The 15,112-nt window shown below is 33.3% G+C and overlaps 1 protein-coding gene across 1 annotated transcript; it reads right to left on the bottom strand.

The window, feature by feature from the left end:
* Window positions 1–11,025: 11,025 nt before the first annotated feature.
* Window positions 11,026–14,462, bottom strand: LOC113718343 (putative calcium-transporting ATPase 13, plasma membrane-type). Its single transcript, XM_027243254.2, has one exon. It carries the CDS (start codon window positions 14,272–14,274, stop codon window positions 11,215–11,217), a length of 3,060 nt encoding a protein of 1,019 aa, XP_027099055.1. The 5' UTR covers window positions 14,275–14,462; the 3' UTR covers window positions 11,026–11,214.
* Window positions 14,463–15,112: the final 650 nt, after the last annotated feature.

Here is a 15,112-nt window from a genome sequence, read left to right as displayed (position 1 = left end):
GAAAGATCGATACATAAAAATTGACATGTTTTCTGCTTAGAGAGAAAACAAGAGAATTAACAAAAATAAAGTATTTTCTGCTGCAAAAATAAAATAAAAGAATGGCTCTTGAATGCTTGTATGGCTCTATTTTGATAACTTTTAAATGTTACTGAAAACTTCTTCTTCTATTTACATTATTCATTCAAAAATAGGATCAAGTGATCCCTTAAAAGTAAACCACATATAAGGTGGGTATATCACCAAAAAATCGAGGCTTTTTTTTTTCTCATTATCCAACATTCATCAATATCATGCACTATCAAAGTCATAAACAATTAGATTGTCGAGGAACTCAATAAATCTAAAGTAACTTAACATTATATTTATCGTATAGTGTTTTTTTTATCATATAGTGTTTGAGTTGCTTTGAGTCGCTTGTATTGTGTTTCCTGGTTCCATTTTTGTTTACTTTTCTTTGGTTATGCATAGTGCAGATTGCTTCTGCTTGTAACTATTCCTTGCCATATTAATGAAAGTTATTATTTTGCCCAAAAAATCTAATGTTAAGAAAATCCGGCCAAGATCATTTGCAATTCTTTCTTTAACTTCCCTTTTTCCGTAAATTTATCTCCGTCTCATTAAGAGTATTAAAATTTTTTTAAATGATTTGTCTCAAAATCTATATCACTTACCAAACAGAAAATATAAATTTTCTTGTAATATAGATTTTCACTGTCTAATTGGCAAGGCCAAAAATAAATCTTAAAGTCAACTTAATGGGCCTTATGATATTCTTAAGACAAGACCTCAACAGTGGTTAGCGTGTGTTAAATCATTTGGTCGATTTTGACTAATGGAGTCAGGTCAAAAACACGCAGCACTTTTGTGGTTATTATTATCAAGACAAGTAAAATTTAGAAAAGAAAATATCATAAGGAGGCAAAGCAAATGAGACAATCAGCATCCTCAATATTTACAAATTGCACAACTCCAAAAACGTTTTCTACATATAATTTTAAGGGTTTTAAAGGATAATTTCAGAAACCTCCCCTGAGATTTTTAACAATTTCACAAAGCTCCTCTTAATATTTCAAAATTATACGTACCTCCCATATTGTTGCAAAAGTACTCTACTACCCTTATATAGGATAATTAATGACTTTTTTTTTGGAAAATTTCAGAAATTCCAAGAAAAAACAAAATCGACTTAGTCTCTCTCTCTCTCTCTCTCTCTCTCTCTCTCCTTTATACCTTACTCTTTCTTCCATTTCTTTTTTTGCTAAATTCCTACCACCCATTCCTCTTTGCCTAATATTCTTCCCCCAATTCAAGACCAAATTCTAATTATCATCCCTTTCTTGTATTTATCCCCCTCCTTCACTTCTTCTTTTTTTTTTTATCTCTATTCTCATCTCTTTTTTTGCAAATATGATTATGTTCATCCTTTTATCCTTTTAATTCTAAGTGTAATGGTTTGATTTTTCTGTGGCTATTTATTTTATCTAATGTTGGTTGATTATGGGTGATAAAACTTAGTGATGTCAAAACTTAAGAATTTGAGGGATAGATGGGCTTTAGAAATGGGTGATTGAAAAAAAAAATAAAGGAGGCTGCAAAGAGAGGAAGACGAAAGAGCTGCGCTATTGATTGTTGATGAAATATTAGTTTTGGGTAAAATTTGAGGTCGAGTTTTATCCAGTTTAACAACAAATGATGGATTTAATTGACTTGTGTAGTAAATGTAGGGATTGGGGCTACTGGACATAAATTAGGTTGTAGTGTTTTGAGTGCTAGAATTATTGGAATTTATTTTGATTTAAATTGGGAGGTTTGTTTGGCTTTTTTGGTGGTGTTGCTTGGAAGAAGGCAATAATCATAGTTGAAATTTTTTTTCCCAACTTTTATTTTTGGTAGAAAGAGTTTGTTGGGTTTGGTGTTGGAAGAAAGGCAATCAACAAAGCTCTTTTTATTTTTTCTTTTTATCTTTTTGACAAAAAGTGTCGTTTAGGATATTTGAAGAAATTGGTAGCCTATTGGGCCTATTTTGAAGCATAAATAGTGAAAGCAAGGAGGTGAGTATAATTTTTGAAACCTAAGGGAAGCTTCCTGAAATTGTTAGAGACCTCAAGGAGGTTTATGAAAAGGATCCCTAATTTTAACACATTAGACTTTGCTGCAATTTTAATGATTGTTCGCATAGTTGTATTTAGAAATTTATATTAAGTCCCTTACCATACAATTGGCTAATTCTTATTATGAGTCCACCTTTTTTTTTTTTTGCTGTTATTATGAGTCCACTTTAGTAGTATCACAACATTTGTAATAATGCCATGCAATTAGACTACAGGCTACGGCATTCTCTGCTGATTACTGATTAGCAGAGAATTAATTCCCATTTTGAGTTACAGAAAGTTTCGTCCATTCTTGTAGGCAAGTAGTACATTTTTCATTCCCTCATTTTTTTTTTATGTAGCAAATTAGTGATAGTCTCTTTTGGCTTCTCTCTTCTGTTTTGAAGCTATTTGTCAACCTGAGTTTTGGTATCTGGTAGTTGTTATGGGGATAAGCAGTTAATGATTCCACCAATCTTGTTATGTTTTCTTCGTCAGCCGAAAAGTTGCTGTCTTCGTCACAAACAGTGACGGAGCCAGGATTTTTTTGGGAGGGGGGCCAAAATTTTTTCCTAATAAAATTATCTTAATATATTATGTTCAAAATAATTTCTTCTATTTAAATATATGACATCTAAAAATATCAAATATTAAATTTAATTATAAAGGTATGTCTATTCATAAATATGCGGTACAGTCATAACAAAAATTAAAAAAAAAAAGATAACCTTTGATTAAATATCTTAGAACATCAACAACCATCCAATTTGCACACTATGAGAAGATGCTCTCTAATATGTCACATATGCAATATATATATAACCTTGTAATATAAATGTAACTATTTTCAATTGAAAAAAGATAAAGGTTATGTTAACATATTTTGTAATTTCAACATCTTTTCTTAGAAGTAAATTGAGCTTTACGCTCTTTCATAGAACTAAATTCATCTATGATTGAATCACTGCTAAATTTTTCAGCAACTTCCTTTTCTATATATACAGTTAGACAATCATTCAAGAAATTATCTTCCATCTTGTTTCGGAACTTTGTCTTGATTATTTTCATAATTGAAAATGCCCGCTCTGTAGTTGCTGTTGATACAGGAAGAGTAAGAACAAGTCTAATCAATCTCTTAATAAGAGGATATATTACTGATTTTCTTGTCTTCACCAAGCCTTGACATAACTCATGAACACTAGATAATTCTTGCAATTCAGGATGATTTGGAATGTCGAGTTCAAAATGTTGAAGTTCTATTCTTAGACGTACTAGTTCTTGTTCCATAAAATCATTCGGATAGAACTTCTCTGCAAGTTTACAAATATCATCAATTTTTAACAGCATAAATCCACTTCTAGGATCTAAAGCAATGCTCAAAACAAGCAATTCGGATAATTATTTTTGTTTTAGCCCATTAACAATTATGAATTGGGTCTTTTTATTCTAATACATCACATTGGGTCAATTTACTGTGAAACATCAAATTATATGTTTGATTTTTGAAAGTTAAATAATTAGTACAATAAAAAATAAATAACTTTTTTTGAAGAAAAAAATTAATTCAAAGATGACTAATTCATATATATATATATATATATATATATATATATATATCAACTCTCATAATATAAACTAAAATTGTAAAAATTTAGGGGAGGCCAATTTTATTTTACACACATATTTACATATTATGAATTAAAATTTTCAAAACTTAGGGGGGGCCATGGCCCCCCTCTGCCCCCCTTGGCTCCATCATTGGTCACAAAATCACTATATATAGCGTCAACTTCTATGACTCATGCATCATGGATCTGCATGCCTCAACATGCGGAAGCCTCAGTATAATTCTGCTGGTTGATTAACATATTATGTAATTAAGGTGGCATTACTGACTTTCGAGCTTTTTATTTGATACAGAAAAAAATCCCTTTCCTTGTTTGCAAAATTCAATTCGGTTAGAATGAACATTAAACAAGTAATCATGAGATCTCTGATTTAATTCTTAAATTTTTTACTTCTTTGCTCCCCTTGTAAGGTTTAAAATTTTCCTTAAACAACAACAATAATAGTAGTAGTGAAAGACCCCCTTTCCTTCCTGGATGACAATACTGCAAATTCTTGCACTAAAGTAATTTTTGCCGATGCCTCGAAGGAATTACTTGCTCATAATGGGACCAATCATCTTGGAATCATTAGGCACTATACTATGACTTCTTTGAAAGTGTAGCAACTTAATTACGACTTCTTCAAAACTATAGCTATCGACTGGTCTTTTATGAATTCGTGTAGGAGCTGTCGCAGTAGCAAGGATTCTTAAAAGTTTCACAACTTTGATGGGCCCAAATATACAGATATATCTACCTATCATATATGTATAATAAAGTCGTATCCTCATTTTTATTTTTACCTGGTTTAACGAGACGACAAATAGTTTCCTACGTGGCTTGCTCCTTTTTTGTTTGGATGTATATCAATTCTTATTTCCTATAAGAATTCTTAATATTTGTTTGGGAGTTGAAAAAGGAACTGGGAGTCTTTCAACATATATATGTGAAAGCCGTTTTGTGGCTTTATCTTATAGTAACTGCCTACGTAACTTTGGCTTTGTATTTTATATCGACATTTTTATAAAATTGATTAAATAGTTTATTATTTTTCGATAATTTCCGTTCAACGAATGGGTACAAAACTAATTATATAAGAAAGAAGTGAGATTGCTGTAGCAGTTTCTATGGGTGACAAGTGGCTTCCATCTTCTTTGACATGTGGCTTGTTAATCCTTTAAGGAAGTCATCTTTATTTTTTTCTTCTTTCTCTTTTGGCTTTCTTTTTTCCCCTCATTTCCGCTTTCCTTTCTGGCAAAAGACAACCACAAAAACACTCGCCCTTATCTACACTATCACTTGTACGTTCAATTTTCTCTTTGTACTCTTTTCAATTTTTTCTTTTTTTTTCCTCCACCCTAATCGTTTACTCTACTTTTTTTTTTCTATTGAATTAGTTGATCCATTTTTTTTCCAATTTTTCCATAATTAACTAAATGAATGGTTTTTGTTGTTGGAGTGGATGAGAGAAGATAGCAATTTTTGTTGAGGGAAGATAATAATTTTTCCTCAACTTATATTTATTCCAATTTTAGTTTTCATTTATTAAAATTGTTGTTTGATAATAGGCTAATAGTGCTAGGATGGAGGAGGAAGAATTTGGCAAGTGAAGATCCAAGGTGAATGATGACTAGGAAGGAAATAGAGAGGTCTATTGAATTTAAAATTAATCAAAGTCTCTTAATTTATAGATAGATAATTATATTTTCATATTTTGATTTATTTAAAGTTTCTTAATAGCAAAAAAATGATTATTTACTAGATGAGAAGGATGATATGTAAATGAATTGTTGGGGCTAGCAATTTAGGATATGAATAAAATATTTCGTATAATCTCTTCATTTTGGGTTACGGACTTGTATCCATGATAGGTGGTTTATTTTCATGGTATGATAGTTTGAGAAAAAAAGAAGTGTAAAATTAGGTTTTAAAATCATTTGCTTAAGTTGGTTCTATGAATTTGTAATTTTACCATTTTTATTGTCCCTAATGATAATATAAGCTAGATGTGGAATTGGATATATCATTACTATTTGGTTGAAGGAGTTGATAAATTTTTATAAACTCAAGTAGCTAAATTGATTACTGTTGTTAAGGAATTGCAATTGGTGGTGGAAGTCAAAATTGAGACTTTCGTCCTAGAGTGTGATTTAACAAAAAAATTGTTAAAAATTCAATCTTGTTTGCGAAGACATTTTTGTGATCAAACAAATGGTTGGTTTTGAATTTGTACATGTACGTTTGCAAACATGGCAATTCATATTTTTATTTAATATTGCTATTCGTATTCTCAAGTTTTTTGGTAGATAATGTTATCACCTGTTTGTAATACTATTAAAAAGGATTTAAATGGATGTATAAACAACTCACTTTTTCTCTGAAAAAGACAAAAAAAATGTGTAGGCTTGTAAGTTTTGAAAAGGATGGAAAAGGTGCAAGTTTGTATGTTTTGTTGATGTTGAAAATTGTGACAAATCTTGGTGACTTTCTAAACTTTTCCTAATTATTAAACTATTAGAAGTATTATGACTACTTTTGATTTAATCACAATTAAAGTTATGCTACTATTAAATTGGCAATGTAGTGTACTTGTTATGTCTCTTTTTTTGGACACATAGTATTGGTTCAAAAATCTTTGTCTAAATCACGATGAATAGGGGACTAACTTTATAAACGGAATTTCTTTTCATAGCAAATTTTAATTGTTGTGATACTCAAATTTTCTCCTATACTTACCAAAAAGATTTATTGCTCTATGTTTAACTAAACTTCTAAGCACGGCCGAGATACCTCTAGTATATATATATATATATATATATATATATATATATATATATATATATGACTCATATTAAAATTTGGATGCAGAGCTATCTTTTTGACTATCTTTATACAATTTGGCAGCTTATGTGATCACAACTCCGTCATATGTTTAGGGCCATTTAGAATGCTATTTTTTTTTTAAGTTTTTATTGAAAATTGTACCATAGCAATTCGATGCATGTCAATGACAAAGCCAAGGGGGATTAAGGGGCGCATGGCCCCCTCTAAGTTTTGAAAATTTTAGGAATGTTAGTTGATAAGTGACTAATTTACGTAATAATTGTATGATATTTTATATTATTTTTAGTCACTTTGGTTATATTATTGGAAGAATATGAATCATTTTGGCTATAATTGGTGAAAAATGCTTTTAAGTGATTAAATGAGGTTTTTATCACTTTTTACTTGGATTTTGTGTATTTTGACAGTTTTGACACATTTTCATATTTCGGCTATAACTTGAGTTACAATGATCGGATTGGGATGATTCTTGAACCCATTTGAAGATAAGAGATAGATCTACAACTTTGGTGAAGACATCTAAATCCAGTTTGAAGGTTTTCCAGGTCAAAATGCCGAATTACAATAGCAAATTTCTACTAGTCGAAACTGGAACAGGGCAATGAGCAGGCAAGGGTATTTCAGTCATATCTCAGCCTACACAGATCCAAATGAGGTGATTCTTGATGCATTAGAAAGATAACTCAAAAGGCTACAACTTTCGTGTTTTAGACATGAGCTGGTTCAGCCTCTAACATCAAGAAAAGATTGGTTGAAGTTGGGCCAAAAACAGAGCAAGTGATCCACACTCGGATCCACTATTCATCCGAACCCTCGGTTGTTTCTGGGTTAGTGGATCCGAGCTCGGATCCATACGGATCCGAGGTACTGTAGCAGCTCGGATCACTGGTCAGAAAAGGCTGCTCTGTACGCGTAAAACTCAATTTCACCTCTCGGATCCATACGGATCCGAGGTACTGTAGCAGCTCGGATCACTGGTCAGAAAAGGCTGCTCTGTACGCGTAAAACTCAATTTCACCTCCACCAACTCACATTGGATGCTAGACATGTGAGAAACATTCCCAGCTGTAAAAGGGAGATGTAATCCTCATTTCTTGACCACCTTTCATCATTAAATAGCCAAATGCATTGCAAAAATAGGGAATGGGGAGTTCATAGCAGAAAATAGAGAGAGACATACGGGAGAAGCTGGAAGTTGCAGAAATGTAGCTCTTTCATCTCCCTAGTGTTAGTTTAGCTTAGTATAGAGTAGTGTAGCTTTTCCATTCTTGTTTATTATCTAGATTAGGATGAAGATGGAGGATGAAGAAGGCAAGGAAGAAAGCTCATGTGACAAGGGTTGTATTCCTTCCAAACTCTTTATCTTTTGTATTTGATTCCAAGTTTAGTTAATATACAAGTTCTGGATTTTGTGTTCATTATGTGTTTCTAAAGTTTATACCTTGGGTTTGGTTGAACTTTCTATAATTGTTAGTGTTTATTATTTGGTTATTTGACTGCTATGATTTGAGCAAGTTATTTAGCACTTTAGCTCTTTAAATCATGATTAATCTGGTACCATTAATTGTGATTATCTAAGGTGTTGTTTCTGCAATGGAAATTGAGATTTAACACTAGTTCAAGAAGTGCTAAACATAGGGAGTACACTCACGAAAGTAGAGGTGCACCTATGTGGTTTTTAGTGATTCATTTCATGTAATTTCATTGAAGAAATGAACTTGTAGCTAATTTCATAACCATGAAAATAGGTATGGATTAGTTATGAGTATAATTGATTCACTACGAAAGTAGGATTCAAATGCATAAGGAAATTACACCATAATTAGCCTAGATGTAGTATTCAATGATCCAAATATAACACTTGCATGAATAGTTAGGGATACCACAACCTAAGGAGCTTTCATTTGTTATTTTCTTGTATAATTTCAGTAGGTTTTAATTTGTTATAATTCATTGATAGTCTAAATAATAGAGAAGCTTTAGTAGTACCGGTAATTGCAATCTTCCTTGTGGGATCGACCCTTAATACCCTATACTCGCTCACGATTCGTATACTTGCGATAAATCGCGTGTGGGGTATTTAGGAGTTTATAAATGTAAAACTTGATTAGGATGAGTTTAATTGTATATGTATACTCCGCGCACGTCATTAGTTTATATTATGAAATTTCAAAAGCCTAAACATATAATTTGATGATCCATAGTAAATTGACCCTATTTGATATATTATAATAAAAAGACCTAATACATAATTATCAATGGGCTAAAACAAAAATAATTACTTTATTGGCCCATATATAAATATGCTACTCAGTCCAATTGATTAGACTTGTTCTCACTCCTCTTCCTGTGTCAACTGTAACAACAAAATGGACATTTCTAATTATGAAGATAATCAAGACAAACTCCGAAATAAGCTCAAGGATAATTTATTGAAAGATTGCCTAATTGTATACTTAGAAAACAAAGTTGTTGAAAAATTTAGCATTGATCTAATCATAGATGAATTTAGTTCTATGCAAGAACGTAAATTTCATTTTACTTTTAAGAAAAGAGGTTGAAATTTCAAGGTATGTTAACATAACTATTATTTTTTTAATTGAAAATAGTTATTTTTATATTACATAGTTATATATAAATATATATATATTGCATAGCATATTGGAGCATCTTATCATAATGTGCAAATTGGGTGGTTTATGATGTTATAAAATATTTAATCAAATGTTATTTCTTGTCTTAATTTTTGTTATTACTATAATGTATATTTATAAAATAGACATACCTTTATAATTAATGTTAATATTTGATATTTTTAGATGTCATATATTTAAATAGATGTAAATTATTTTGATTTTTAGACGTCATATATTTAAATAGATGAAAATTATTTTGAACATATCATATTAAAATAATTTTGTTAGGAAAAATTTTGCCCCCTCCCCTAGGAAAAAAAAGTTGTAGCTCCATCACTGATATATATATATATATGAAATAAAAAAGTGATTGAAAAATATGTTTATGGAAAAAAGTTAAAAAAATGCCTTCAATTGCGGATTGCATACCGAAGTTTCCTAGGAATTACGCTGATGAGATAACAGAACCCTTGCCTAGCTTTATTTTCCCTTTTGCACAAGTTTCTTCGCTCCAATGGAATTTCCTTTCCATTTCCTTGGACCCTGCTTGAAACCTACGAGGAAATTTGATTTGTTTTCCACCGATGCTTATAATGTCAATCCATACTGTTGTCTCATCCAAATTTGGCTTCATCTCATGTTAATTTCAATTCATCCGTGGTGTCAATGCAAAAAAATTTCTTCTACATAAAGTGTAGCATCATTTCGTACTCAATTTCCAGCAAATTTGTTCGAGAAAACCAACCTACCAGGCAAAAATAGCCTATCCTAACGAGATGCTGGCAGGGGAAATTTACATATATGCTTCTCATTCTGAAAGGTAATTAACAACATAATTAGTTCTTGAGAAAAAAAAAAAAGAACAAATTTTGAAAGTTGTTTACCCCAATTATACACAGTTTCCTTGTTCTTTTATCTCCCTTAACATGTACTACTAGCATAGATAAATTGCATGGCCAGTTCAACTTAGTAACGGAACTTGAGTTTGCCCATTATAAGTTTTAATTTTGGATCAACCTTTCTAATACTGTCAATGTATACATTTATAGGTTTAGATACGTGCCACATTATCTCAATTAAATTTAAATATCGAATTATATATATATATATATATATATATATATATATATATATATATAACATGCATCTAATCCGCTAATATAGCATTAACAGCATATAAAACATTTATTCTTCAATTTTACCATTTTTGTCTTAAAGTTGTTGTCCTTGAAATTCTGTTGTCACGGGCTGGCTACCTCTTCTTCGCTGCATATCAGTGTGCTTGCGTTTAAGATGCATCATAAAGCTTTTGACGCCCAAAATGATTTGTCCAAGTCATTGAATTTGACTTTATGGATCTTGGCTATTCTTTATATTCATTAGCAGAAAATCATTAGTTTGATTATGAATATTGGGAATAGCTGAAGAAGTAAGAATTTGTAATTTGTATCCCAATGTTTTAGTGGAGTCTAATCATTTTCTAGACTAACAAATCAGCATAAACTACTACGAAACTTTGTGATATTGCAACTTGCCTGCTGTTTTCCTAATAACAATAGTAGAAGTTGTTTGATTTACTGGTAAGTGTAAATATTGAACTCAGCAAGAATTTACTACAAAAGTAAATTACAGAAGCAAACTACAGAAGATATTAACACGAAACTTTGAGCACACTACTCCATTTTACATGCATTTGAAGCTGTTGGTTTTTTGGCCCAAAAAAAAAAAAAAAAAAAAACTTATAAGAGACTTGTATTGAATCTTCAGATGAGCTTATGCTATTCATTCATCAAATCACTATTTATAATAATTACAAGCGTCAAACTAATAAAATATCCAGTTAATAATTATCCTAAAAATTTCAACAAAAATCACTTGATAACATGATTTTCTACCTAACAAATCTTAACTATAATATTTATTAACAAATCAATATGATTTTTTGATTAGCAAATATCCTTATTCTTCTACTCACTAAATTATTTGGATACCAAACATAATCTAGTAAAATCTATAGGTAAAGTTTGGCATATTTCAACAGAAGTTGTTCCACTTGAGATAACTGAACACTGGTCTGTCCGGAACAGGTATGCACTTAATAATCCAGCCAATTGGCCAGGATGCAGCTGCAATTCCTATACAAGCTCCCCATTGCCCCCAATTCAACCTCTCCGTATTAGCAAATCTCTTCAAAAATTCCACCATCACCACTTGAAGAATAATTGTTACTCCAATAATTCCCAAGAACAACTTGTTCCTGTGTATCCCCTCGAACACATTCTTCCTCTCAAGTTTCCTTGCATTGAACTCATTGAACACTTGGCAAAGAACAAAAGTGTTGAAGATCAACGTATCGTTTACCTTTTCGCTGACGCCAAAGATTGATTTTCCTTTGAACTGTAATGTCAACAAAACTGCTATCTGATACAAGGCTTGAGACATTAAGTTCCTCCACATGATGTTGGTGATGAGGGGTTCAGTACGCCCCACTGGAGGCTTGTCCATGAGATCCTTTGCTGGTCTTTCTGTTGCTAGTGCTAAGGCTCCAAGAGTATCCATGATGAGATTTACCCACAGGAGTTGAACTGCTGTTAATGGTACTTCTCCAGCTGAAATTGCTGCTACAAAGTTGATCACTAGAGCTGCCACATTCACTGTGAGTTGGAACTGAATAAATTTCTGGATATTGCTGTACACACACCTTCCCCATGTAAGCACTGTGGCAACAGAAGCAAAATTGTCATCCAAAATGACAATATCTGAACTCTCCTTGGCAACTTCAGTGCCCTGAATCCCCATAGAAAGTCCTATATCAGCTTCCTTCAATGCTGGCGCGTCGTTTGTTCCATCTCCAGTCACCGCTACAACATGACCTTTCTCTTTTAAGCATTTGACCATGAGATGCTTGTCAAAAGGAGACGATCTCGCCATTACAACAATTTTATCAACTTTTTCCATCCGTTCCTCATCTGTGTAGTTGCGAAATTCGACACCTTCTACCACCAATTCATCGTTAGCCTCAAGATCAGGCTTAAGTATCCCACATTCAGTGGCTATTGCTCTTGCAGTGAAGACATTGTCGCCAGTGATCATTTTGATCTTCACACCAGCATATTGACAATCTTCCACAGCTTTCTTCACACCGGGGCGACAGGGATCCTTTAGGCCTACAATCCCCAAAAGGATCAAGTTTCTGTCTTCTAATGTTTGCTGTATTTCGCCACTGGCATCATTGGCTTCTGTTATTTTCTTGTGAGCAAATGCAATGCATCTCAGACTGCTGGCAGCCATGCCCTGTATTATTTCTTCAAATTTCTTCCTCTCAAGATGATCAAGTAATGTGACTTCTCCTTCAAGGTTGTAATAATGCGAGCACATTGCTAGTATCATTTCAGCAGCTCCTTTCCAGTGGACATGAATCGAGTTATCCACCATTTTCTTCATCAACACTCCACTTCTTTTCTTCTGTGAATTGAATGCTTCCACATGAAGAATGGAGCAATTCTGTTTTACTCTCTCCATCTCCATATTTAGTTCCATGACAGCCCAAGACAGAATTGCTTTCTCAGTAGGACTTCCAGAGAACTCGAGGCCCTCAGTTCCTAAATTAATCGGCCTATAAACACTTCCTGTGGTGTTTAGGCTCACCGCTTCACGAATCAATTTCAGAACATTGGTTGAGATAGAGCTGTAGCTATCTTTCTCTACTGATTCCTTGCCCAGCCAAAATTTTGTTACTGTCATTCTATTTAGAGTAAGAGTACCTGTTTTGTCTGTACAGATGGTTGTAGCAGACCCCATTGTTTCACAAGCAGAAAGCTTTCTCACCATTGCTTGATCAGCCATCATTCTCTTCATAGAATAAGCAAGTGTAACTGTTACAGCCAGAGGCAAACCTTCTGGAATTGCAACAACTACAATTGTTACGGCTGCAGCAATAATTTTCACCACAGCATTGATCACGTCATCAGCCTTCGTTTTGCTGCCATTGTACTCCTTAATTCCATTCGCGTCCTTTGTATGACCTGTGAAGTAGCGAACTAATAGCACCAAAAGAACTAAGGAAGCAACCGCTAAACCAACTTTACCAATTGCTGAAGTTAGCTTATTTAGGCGCGATTGAAGAGGAGTTTTCTCATTGGAGTCCTGGCTAACAGAGCTCATCATTTCCCCCCAAGTTGTGCTCATTCCAACAGAAGTAACAAGCATCTGACCATATCCATCAGCTACTTTGGTACCAGAAGTCAAGAATGGATTCTGGTTTTGATTAACTTCTAGATGATCACTTTCTCCAGTCATGCTTGATTCATCAATGCTTAAGGAATGCCCCTCCAAGAGTAATCCATCAGCAGGTACCTGATCACCAATCTTCAAGCGAACAACATCTCCAACAACAACTTCAAAGATTGAAATTTGCTGTCTCCTGCCATTTCTCACAACTTCAACTGGGATATTGCTGCTGAACTTGGAAAGCTTCTCAAATTGCCTGTTCTGCCTAAAATTACTGATAGCTGAAACAGAAATGACAAGAAAAACAGCAACAAATATACTTCCACCATCATACCATCCTTCTTTTGGACCATTCTCTTTTATTCCAAAACTAAGAGATAATGCAGCACATGCCAAAAGAATGACAATTGTAGGATCTTGAAAAGCTTCCCAAACAAAATGGAAGAATCCCTTTTTGGGAGGCTTACGATATGTGTTGCTACCAAAAGCTTCAATTCTGCGTAAAATATCTTCGGCATCATCACCATTTAATCCATGCTGAACTTCAGTATTGAGAGAAGCAGCTATACCTTGAATACCACCTAATTGGTCAAGCTGACCAAGGCTTTTCTCCTTGACAAGCTTTGTTAGAGTTGTCTGATCAACATTGCAAAAGCTGGGAGGAACTTCAGGAATATCGATGATAACTGTATCTGAAAGTACTGGTGAAATCTTGCTCTTTCTACAACTAAGAACATTTTTGAAGGCCTTTGAACAATATATGGTCAGAAAAGCAGAGCCCCATTTCTTTTTGGTTTTGTTGAGTTTACTAAGGCGCGTAACCAGGTTAATGCAGGACAAATTTGCATCAACTATTGAAGGCATAATTTCGAAAGCCAATGATAGCTTCTAAGAAAAATAATGTTGAGATTTTCTATCTCTCACAAGATAAAAGACAAGGTTCAGAAATCGGAGGGAGATAACGGAACGAGAGGCAATGTACAAAGTACAAATGTAGGCAAGATAAAAGCTAATCGTTCACGATCTCAATCAATTTGACTAACTGCATGAAAAGATTTTAGAAAAACTGTTGCATGAGTTGGTTGATGCAATATTTGGTGCTGCCTGTATTTATAGTAGCATATGATGTGAACCGTCATGCATGAAGCATCTGGTGCGAAATGTTTCTTTCTCGTCCGAAGGTTTAATCCATGGGGCCTAGCAAACAAAGTAGTTCAAATGTAATGAGCAAGATTTTAAACTTGAAAGAAAAGGAAGATGAGGAAAACTGAAAAGAGCTGGAATTTACTTTATCAGAACATTGCAGGGGAAAACTCAAAGAACAAGCCTGGAAAGGACTAGGAAATTGGCTTGGCGGCGCGTGCATTCAAAGAAGTGAGCCGTACGCGCCAACGCGGCAGAGCGAGTTTCTGCGCTGCTACGTTTTCTTTATCTTTGTTTATTCATTTAATTTTTTTTCTTGTTTGGGAGATAATTTTCCTTAAGAGGTCTATTAAAAGATTGAACAAGCGAGAATAATTATTATTCTCATACAAAACTTAACGTATCATTTGAAGGCATACATTCATAATTATTATTGACTCTATCTTCTATTTAAATAGGGGTAGCAATTTGTTCCAAGTCCTAATGGGTTACCCATGCCCATAGGGACTTTGGGCGGGATGGGTACTGGAATTTGATATTGGGTTTAAAATGGGATAAA

This window comes from Coffea arabica, chromosome 11e, assembly GCF_036785885.1.
Source record: "Coffea arabica cultivar ET-39 chromosome 11e, Coffea Arabica ET-39 HiFi, whole genome shotgun sequence".
Classification (NCBI taxonomy): Eukaryota; Viridiplantae; Streptophyta; class Magnoliopsida; order Gentianales; family Rubiaceae; genus Coffea; species Coffea arabica.
Note: the sequence above shows the minus strand (reverse complement) of the source record. Positions and strands in the feature narration are given on the sequence as shown.

What these genes read in the sequence shown, in the direction of transcription:
- LOC113718343 (XM_027243254.2), bottom strand. Translation starts at nt 14,274, where the DNA reads ATGCCTTCAATAGTTGATGCAAATTTGTCCTGCATTAACCTGGTTACG.